The 9,105-nt window shown below is 42.5% G+C and overlaps 1 protein-coding gene across 1 annotated transcript; it reads left to right on the forward strand.

Moving 5' to 3' along the window:
* Positions 1–1,113: 1,113 nt before the first annotated feature.
* On the forward strand, positions 1,114–7,705 carry LOC139370640 (ubiquitin-conjugating enzyme E2 variant 1). The gene is made up of 4 exons (XM_071110238.1): positions 1,114–1,160; positions 3,687–3,835; positions 4,612–4,737; positions 6,403–7,705. Exons 1-4 carry the CDS (start codon positions 1,139–1,141, stop codon positions 6,547–6,549), a joined length of 444 nt encoding a protein of 147 aa, XP_070966339.1. The 5' UTR covers positions 1,114–1,138; the 3' UTR covers positions 6,550–7,705.
* Positions 7,706–9,105: the final 1,400 nt, after the last annotated feature.

Raw genomic sequence — 9,105 nt, forward strand, 5'->3', positions numbered from 1 at the left:
AACACCATCCCAACCATGCAGCATGTTGTGGGTGTGCTTTGCTGCAGGAGAGACTGGTGCACTTCACAAAATAGATGGCATCATGAGGAAAGACAATTATGTGGATGTATTGAAGCAGCATCAATCAGTTAAATCAGTTAAAGCTTGGACAATGAACCCAAGCATACTTCCAAAGTTGTGGCAAAATGGCTTAATGACAACAAAGTCAAGGTCTTGGAGTGGCCATCGCAAAGCCCTGACCTCAATCCTATAGAACATTTGTGGGCAGAACTGAAAAAGTGTGTGCGAGGAGGCCTACAAACCTGATTCAGTTACATCAGGATTGTCAGGAGGAATGGGCCAAAATTCACCCAACTTATGTTGGGAAGCTTGTGGAAGGCTACCCAAAGCATTTGACCCAAGTTAAACAGTTCAAAGGCAATGCTACCAAATAGTAATTGAGTGTATGTAAACTTCTGACCCACTGGGAATGTGATGAAAGAAAAATAAAAGCTGAAATAAATCACTCTACTATTATTCTGACATTTCACATTCTTAAAATAAAGTGGGGATCCTAACTGACCTAAAACCGGACATTTTTAGTCTGATTAAATGTCAGGAATTGTGAAAAACTGTGTTTAAATGTATTTGGTTAAGGTGTATGTAACTTCCGACTTCAACTGTAGGCTGTCTTGTACACATTTGCAGCTAAAATATTTTTTTTGCAGCATAAAAAAAAAAAAAAGGGGTCAACGCTAGTGCATTGTGTACGGTATAGGGTGCCATTTGAGACGCTGATCTCATACCTTTGGCACCAGCTGAAACAAGCCATGTTAGTAACTAATGAAGACTGATTCATATCCACATGACTATGGTGACGTCATACGTCATTTATGGTCGTTTTTAGTGGTAATGTGAATTTAGTTTTATTTTGACAGTCGACTCCACACAAAAATAATGCTCAAACAGTGGTGTATTCATTCCGCCAAAAACAGCTGCACAACGAGTTTCTATTGGACAAATTCAGGTAGGTCCCGCCACGTTTCCTTCCGTTTAAGAAACGTTTTGCAACAGAATAGGCGGACTGATTTACACCCCAGAACACTTGATTTGCACTGACGCACTTAAACGTGCGCGTCCCCGCTATTCAACGATAAAAATGGCGGCCGCCGCCGGATCAGGTAAAGTAATTCCCCGTTCACACATTTGTGATATTCATTTGATAAGCTATTATTTTACGTTTACTATAATAGTGGTTTATTTTACCTTCCAATATGACCCATTCATCTAAAAAAACTCCACATTTCCCCAGACAGCATGTTTATTAATGTTAAATTAATGTGGGTGTTAGCTCAGCCAGTATTGCGCGCTAACTAACGTTAGTTTAGCTGGCTCTTCGGTTATTTTTCTGTTTTTGACCAACTCATGTGCTTTTAAAACATGACTTGATTCTGCCATAAACCATAAACGATGTTCTCGTCATAATTGACTATTGGTGAATGTATTGTGGTTGTTTAGCCATCTGCGCATGTAGCTAACGTTAGGTAGCCTATTCAACTGCAGCGTCATGTTTCTGCAGAGCTAACGTTAGCAAGCTAGCTAACGACTCTAGCCTAACCGACACAATTTGCAAAGCGAGAAACAGAACTAGTTAACTAGCATACATGTTTAGAATAACTAAGCTAACTATATCGCTGGAATCTTTCAGAATAGATTTATCCTACTTCATATCAGCGGTTAGTTGAGTGAAATGTTCATTTTAATCAGCATTGAGTATTGAACTATTTTGGATACGTTGATGCTAGCTAACGTTAGCTAGTTTTGTAAACTGGTCATTAACTTTGGTACACACCAGGCTATTCATTACGCTAATAATGTTGCAAAACGTGTCTTAAACGGAAACAAACGAAACCGAGATACCTACCTGAATTTGACTCATATAAACTCTCGTTTTAGTGACTAATGATTACACCCCCATGGTACACACCCATAACCTGAGAAATGTATAGCTACAGGCAATTGCACGTGTCATATTGAGGTGCATGAATAGTTGATTAATAAGGGATAGCTAGTTAAAGGCCCAGTGCCGTCAACGTGATTTCCTGTATTTTATATTTCCACACGGAGGTTCGTATAATACTGTGAAAATTATTTTAAATGTAAATGATTTTAATGCCCTATTAGTGTACGACGGTGGTCACCAACCCTTTCTATGTCAAAATCACTTTGTTAAAAAGCAAGCAGATCTATAGCTTTTCCCCCTTTTTTTTCATAACTTAAACATAAGCCCACGCAACATCATGAAAAACAGCACTGTAGCAGTGGAGTTTAGGCCCCAATACATTATCATCGCATATTGGCTTTGCTTGAATTGTCCTGCCAAAACATTGTTCTTCTTTGAGGTAGGCTATATGATTGCACCGGTAATGGATCGGTTGCTTGAGGCACAGTTGAGTGACCATAAATGTGAAATAATTTGCTATTTTGATTTTACTGGGCTGATAGTGCCTGGTCAGTCTTGATTTGATTTGCTTTCCGACCTGTCGGGATGGCAGTTTGTCCTTCAGACACCTCAAATAGTTCAAAATGGGAATACTTGGCCTACCCGGCATGCAGGGCAGCTGAATTGGGTGCACCTACCGCCAACAACGCGAGACAAAAAAAAATATTTAGTGGGTTTTTACTGAAATGTTTGATCAACTAGGAATGCCTTGGAGATTGACCAGTTGACACTGTGCTAGCTAGCTTGAAAGTTAGCTAGCACAGTGTCGCTCCTGCCTGCTCTGTACCAGACTCCTCCTTAGGACTAGCTGTCTAAGCTAGCACGCCGTGTCCTTCATTCCAGCCTGCCGAACACCTGACCTCGCCAATGTTAAAATAACTGCCGGAAAAAGGTGCCCGACAGGTGGGGGCAAAGGACACTCTGTTTTTTACTAGCCACCATTGTCGCCCCCTTTCTCTTCTGTGCGGTTTAACGGCGATTGGTATCCAATGTTATGGTGCATTACCGCCATTTACTGTACTGGAGTGCCCCTGCTTCCTGCATATGTACTGGAGTCATAGCTTAAAAATGAACCAATATAAGTATAAAGAGGGGTTCCTGCTAATGCAGGAATGCACATATGCAGGAACGCCCCGAATTGCGGGCTGCAGTTGCACCTTTCTCCTCAGACCACTCCAACAGTCCTAGCAAAATTCTTGCTTAAGAAATTGTCCTTCGCTAAGAAGAGGTTTTTTTTTTGTTTGTTTTTTGAGCATTTTTAATGGAAAATGCTCAAAAAAAAGCTACTTAATTGTTACCCAGAATTTATTTGATATTTAGATCATGTCTGCATTGGACCTTTGACATTACATGGCTTCTACTATAATGTATTTGATTAGCTGAGGGTTGTGGGTTTTAAATTCATCACTATCGAAATACATACTTACATGTGTGCCTGAAATTGGATGAAAGGACTGCATAATTAGTAGACCTGCCAAAATCTGATGTTTGGCATTAGGGCCAAATTGAAAGCTTATGGTAAGGAATGGACATTTTTATTAAAATGACTACTATGTTCAGTCTTGCGTCACGATTGACTTTTTTTTTTTTAATGCGTAATTCAATAGAACCAATTGAGTAAACATGGCACCCTTGTTTGTGTGCAGTAGCTACTAGGCACGTGTGGTTGAAAAATGTCTGCTTTGAACCTTTTCTGTTTAAAAAGGCGTCAAAGTACCCCGTAACTTCCGGCTGCTGGAGGAGCTGGAAGAGGGCCAGAAAGGCGTTGGAGACGGGACGGTGAGTTGGGGACTGGAGGACGATGAGGACATAATGCTGACTCGCTGGACAGGCATGATCATAGGGCCTCCCAGGGTAAGAAAAAAAGCTAACACCACACACACACACACCATAGGGCTTCCCAGGGTGGGAGGGCTCAAACGCACACCAAACAACGCCACATACAAATCCTTGTTTACTCCGGCCTGGTTTCCTTAATTCCTATCAAATTTTATTGGTCACATACACACATTTAGCTCATTGGAAGAGAGGAGTTGTATTTTTGCTCAACAGCAGATTTGGCTGCCAGTGGAACAACGAGCAAAATAACCTTGGGAACAACACCGTTGTAAGACAGATCTATTTACAAAGGAAAAGTGGATGTGCATAACAACTTTATTGAGAGTATGTTTGGTAGAAATACTATGTTCCCCAAAAAATTAACTTATTTTTGAAGTGGTGGCAATGAGTTTGGCGCCACAGCTAAATGAATGCACACAACACAGCAGGCCAGCTCTTAACCATGCACATGTAGCTAGTTCTTGAGTAATGGCTAGCTTATGAAGTATGATGTGTTTTTGTTGACGTTGCTTGTGAGCATAAACATAGCATAAATCACCTTTCACCCAGTGGAGGCAAAGCCCACAAACCGTAAGTGGGACAGCATTGAAATTGAATGGGAACATTCTAATTCTACTGGGATGGCCAAACGGATATGCAGCAGCACAAACATAGGCCTACAACAAACTTATTATCATAGAGCACCGCTGATTATAACCAAGACAGTTACCCACGACCATGCAGTCTTTATCTTGAGCTGAAACCTATTTCAAGACTTAAATCTTGCCTTTTTTCTGATGTCTTTCTACCAGACAATCTACGAGAACAGGATGTACAGTCTAAAGGTAGAATGTGGACCCAGATACCCAGAGTCTCCCCCTTTTGTCCGATTCGTGACCAAGATCAATCTGAATGGCGTACACAACTCAAATGGTGTGGTAAGTCCCAAGTCATACATTTCCTGTTCGGGTTGGATCAATTACCACAAATCAAAAGCAACCTTTGTATTTGAGTGTGTAGCATGAAAGACTTCAGCCTACAGCTAGCGAAGCACATCTGATTCATTACCTACAGACGTAGGACTGTAGGTAACCAGATTTACCCTATTTACCCTACTCCTAGACTAAAACGCACTTTAAACTGAACATGTTTTTAGTCCAGGAATTGGGATTGTTTGTATTGAGGGAACTTTTGTCTCAGCTAAAGTCACCAATCAGCCACATTTTAAAATAAGCCAAGCTTTGAAACACAATTTTCTAAAACAGAGGCTATGTCCTTTCCAAGTGATGTCTGCATATAAACTCAGCAAAAAAAATAAATGTCCTCTCACTGTCAACTGCGTTTATTTTCAGCAAACTTAACGTGTACATATTTGTATGAACATAACAAGATTCAACAACAGAGACATAAACTCAACAAGTTCCACAGAAATTGAATAATGTGTCCTTGAACAAAGTACTGCAGTGCATCTCCTCGTGGCCTACACCACTCTTCCACCAAGGCACTTGCAAGTTCCCGGACATTTCTGGGGGGGAATGGCCCGAAACCGTATCCTCCGATCCTCCGATACGAGCAGTATGGCTGCTGGCATTGTCATGCTGGATGGTCATGTCAGGATGAGCCTGCAGGAAGGGTACCACATGAGGGAAGAGGATGTCTTCCCTGTTACGCACAGCGTTGAGATTTCCTTGCTTTGACAACAAGCTCAGTCCGATGATGCTGTAACACAACGCCCCAGATCATGACGGACCCTCTACCTCCAAATCGATCCCGCTCCAGAGTACAGGCCTCGGTTAAACGCTCATTCCTTTGACGATAAACGCAAATCCGACCATCACCCCTGGTGAGACAACTGCGACTTGTCAGAGAAGAGCACTTTTTGCCAGTCCTGTCTGGTCCAGCGACGGTGGGTTTGTGCCCATAGGTGATGTTGTTGCCGGTGATGTCTGGTGAGAACCTGCCTTACAACAGGCCTACAAGCAGTCAGTCCAACCTCTCAGCCTATTGCAGACAGTCTGAGCACTGATGGGGGGATTGTGCGTGTAACCCGAGCAGTTGTTGCCATCCTGTACCAGTCCTGCAGGTGTGATGTTCGGATGTACCGATCCTGTGCAGGTGTTACAAGTTTTACCACTGTGAGGACGCAGCTGTCTGTCTCCCTGTAGCACTGTCTTAGGTGACTCATAGTACGGACATTGGAATTTATTGCCCTGGCCACATCTGCATGCCTCCTTGCAGCATGCCTAAGACACGTTCATGCAGATGAGTAGATACCCTGGGCATCTTTCTTTTGGTGTTTTTCAGAGGGACAGCAAGAAAGGCCTCTTTAGTGTCCTACGTTTTCATAACTGTGACCTTAATTGTCTACCGTCTGTAAGCTGTTAGTGTATTAACAACCGTTCCACAGGTGCGTGTTCATTAATTGTTTATGGGTCATTGAACAAGCATGGGAAACAGTGTTTGAACCCTTTACAATGAAGATTTGTGAAGTTCTGTGGATTTTTACCAATTATCTTTGAAAGACAGGGTCCTGAAAAGGGGACATTTTCTCGTTTAGCTGTGTAAGTTTTGAGCCTCACACGTATGTAACCTCCCATTCTCAGGTGGACACGCGGGCAGTGGCGGCACTGGCCAAGTGGCAGAACTCGTACAGCATCCGTGTGGTGCTGCAGGAGCTCCGGCGGCTCATGATGTGCAAAGAGAACATGAAGCTCCCCCAGCCCCCCGAAGGCCAGCTATTCAGCAACTGAGTCCCCTGACCCTGACTAGCCCTGCTATCTCAACTCTCCTTCACTCTCCCTTCATCCAACACACAAATAAATATACACATTCAATACATGCACATAATGATTCAACGATTCCTCACATGCACACAAATCTGCACATGCAGCGTACATGTACCCCTCTTATTTTTCAGAGACTCTTGAAACCTCTGTAACCTCACGTAAGCTCTTTTTGCCAGGCCCCTTCCCCTTTGTCCTAAGTCATGGCCACTTTGTCTCTCGAGACCTTCTCGTTGGACAGAGAGATGGTTGCACAGGTGGACTCCACCCATACCCTACCCTGACACCCAATGCTCACCACTGTGCAGACCAGACATTGATACAAATTACTTCATTTTTTTTTTTTATCTTTGTGTTCTACATCCAGATTGTAAAATAACATAAATGATCTTATTGAGTGTACCTATCTTATGTGTGTGCTGGGTTCTTCAACCAAGGATGATGGCATTTACTTTGTACTGTAGGTATAACAAGGGTGGAAATCAAGATGACTTGCTGCTCCACAAAAGAAAAATAGACTTGTGCCCCCATCGCAATGTGGCCGATAAAGTTTTCACTGTTTGGCTCTTAATTTTGCTGCAAGGATTTTGCTCCCCCAGTTGGACTTGTCAAGGGCAGTGGTTTGGGATCTACAGCATAGTCTTGCCAGTGTGTTTCAGAAAGCTAATAAATAAACATTGCCCCCCCCCCCCCCCCCCCCCCTTATAAAAAAAAAACTTTTTTTTTTTTGTCTTTCAGGATAGCTTTGGTCTCAAACTGAGTAACCAGCTTTTTGATCCCGAATATGTGAATTTATCGGCCTTGGCACGTGTACGGTACATGGGATTGGGGGGGGGGGGAATAAAGGTTCTCTTGGTTTCTCTTAAAGTACATGGGGTTTGAAATGCTCATCTCTTGTGCTTTGCACCTTTTTTCAGGTTCACCACATTACTGTGGCCTCCTATGTGGAGAATGAGTTTTTGTTTTGTCTTTAGGGTTGACCTGTTTACTCAGAGGTCATTGCATACAGTGGGCTCACTGACTGCAACGTATGGCCTTAGTTGTTTATTTCATAACGGGTGTGAATCTGGGTGAAGGTGACCTGTGCATGGTTTTATTTGAATTAAACCTCGTTACTTTTGCATGTGTTTGTCTGCTGATTCTCAATCCATTTTTGGTAAGGCCGGCGTTCAGTCAAACCCGCACCGTGGAGTGATAGGATTGGGTCTACTCTAACAAACTGCATGTTTGACCTGAATTCAAAATAAGTGGGGGGACTCATTTAGGAAGTAAGCTGTCATCCCTGAGCAGGAAACTCGTCTGCTAAGAAAATGGGGGTTGTTCTCATCCATCTTGATAGTGACTTGCAAGGTGCAGCAGCTCTATGGGAAGCAGACCACTGGTCCCTATTCAACAGCTGTTGCCTCTTGTGGCTGCTGCTCCTCTCCTGCAAGGCTAACGTGGAGACAGGACAAAGAGAGTCACGTGACTGGGGTGGTTTTGATGGGATAGCAGCACAAAACCATCACAATGAGAGAGACAGCTGGTGGTGCCCCAGTCTCCTATAGGCTACATCACACAATATGGAGCACTCTGTAAACTCTTAAGGGCTGACAAAAGTAGAGTACACCTCGTTATTTCAGCGGCAGTATTCATGTGCCTCAACGTAGGAGTGCTGATCTAGGATCAGGTCCCTCCTGTCCATGTAGTCTCATTCATTATGATATAATAGGCAAATCCAATCCTAAATCAGCACTCCTGTGACGATTTATGAATACAGCCCCAGGAATTGTTAGGTATTCTGTCTGGAAAAATGTATTTTGTATTGTGGTTAGGCAATTATTTGCATTCACAGGAAAGTCCTAGAATCACATAATTCAAGATTAGTTGTGTTTGTGAATTTCCATCTGAATGTCCCATGGTAAGAATTCTAAGGAAAGAGTACTTGTTTTTTTGATGAACCATTGGGTAACACACTCCAGTAAACCAAGCCCTCCCCCCAAAAAAACAGATCTCCCTGCATTTGCTTCATGACAAGACACTTTCTAATCAGATTATAAGTATTGGCTTTATATAGACAGCCCTTTGTGTGGTAAGGGAAAGGAAAATAGACATCCCCGTCCATCACCCTAAATGTATGTGCTGTGATGAACAATCCTTCCATCACCTTGACTGTATCTGATATAAAAAATGTATTGGTCACATACACATGGTTAGCAGATGTTAATGCGAGTGTAGCGAAACGCTTGTGCTTCTAGTTCTGACAGTGCAGTAATATCTAACAAGTAATTAACAATTCCCTAACAACTACCTAATACACACAAATCTAAAGGGATGGAATAAGAATATGTACAGTGGGGCTAAAAAGTATTTAGTCAGCCACCAATTGTGCAAGTTCTCCAACTTAAAAAGATGAGAGAGGCCTGTAATTGTCATCATAGGTACACTTCAACTATGACAGACAAAATGAGGGCAAAAAAATCCAGAAAATCACATTGTAGGATTTTTAATGAATTTATTTGCAAATTATGGTGGAAAATAAGT

The sequence above is a fragment of the Oncorhynchus clarkii genome, chromosome 17 (genome assembly GCF_045791955.1).
Source record: "Oncorhynchus clarkii lewisi isolate Uvic-CL-2024 chromosome 17, UVic_Ocla_1.0, whole genome shotgun sequence".
NCBI classification, from domain to species: Eukaryota; Metazoa; Chordata; class Actinopteri; order Salmoniformes; family Salmonidae; genus Oncorhynchus; species Oncorhynchus clarkii.

Bases quoted from the DNA above. Each gene is read 5' to 3' on its own strand.
- LOC139370640 (XM_071110238.1), top strand. From the start codon at position 1,139: ATGGCGGCCGCCGCCGGATCAG. The intron at 3,836-4,611 runs GTAAGAAAAAAA...TCTTTCTACCAG, and splicing joins TGATCATAGGGCCTCCCAGG to ACAATCTACGAGAACAGGAT. The intron at 4,738-6,402 runs GTAAGTCCCAAG...TCCCATTCTCAG, and splicing joins TACACAACTCAAATGGTGTG to GTGGACACGCGGGCAGTGGC.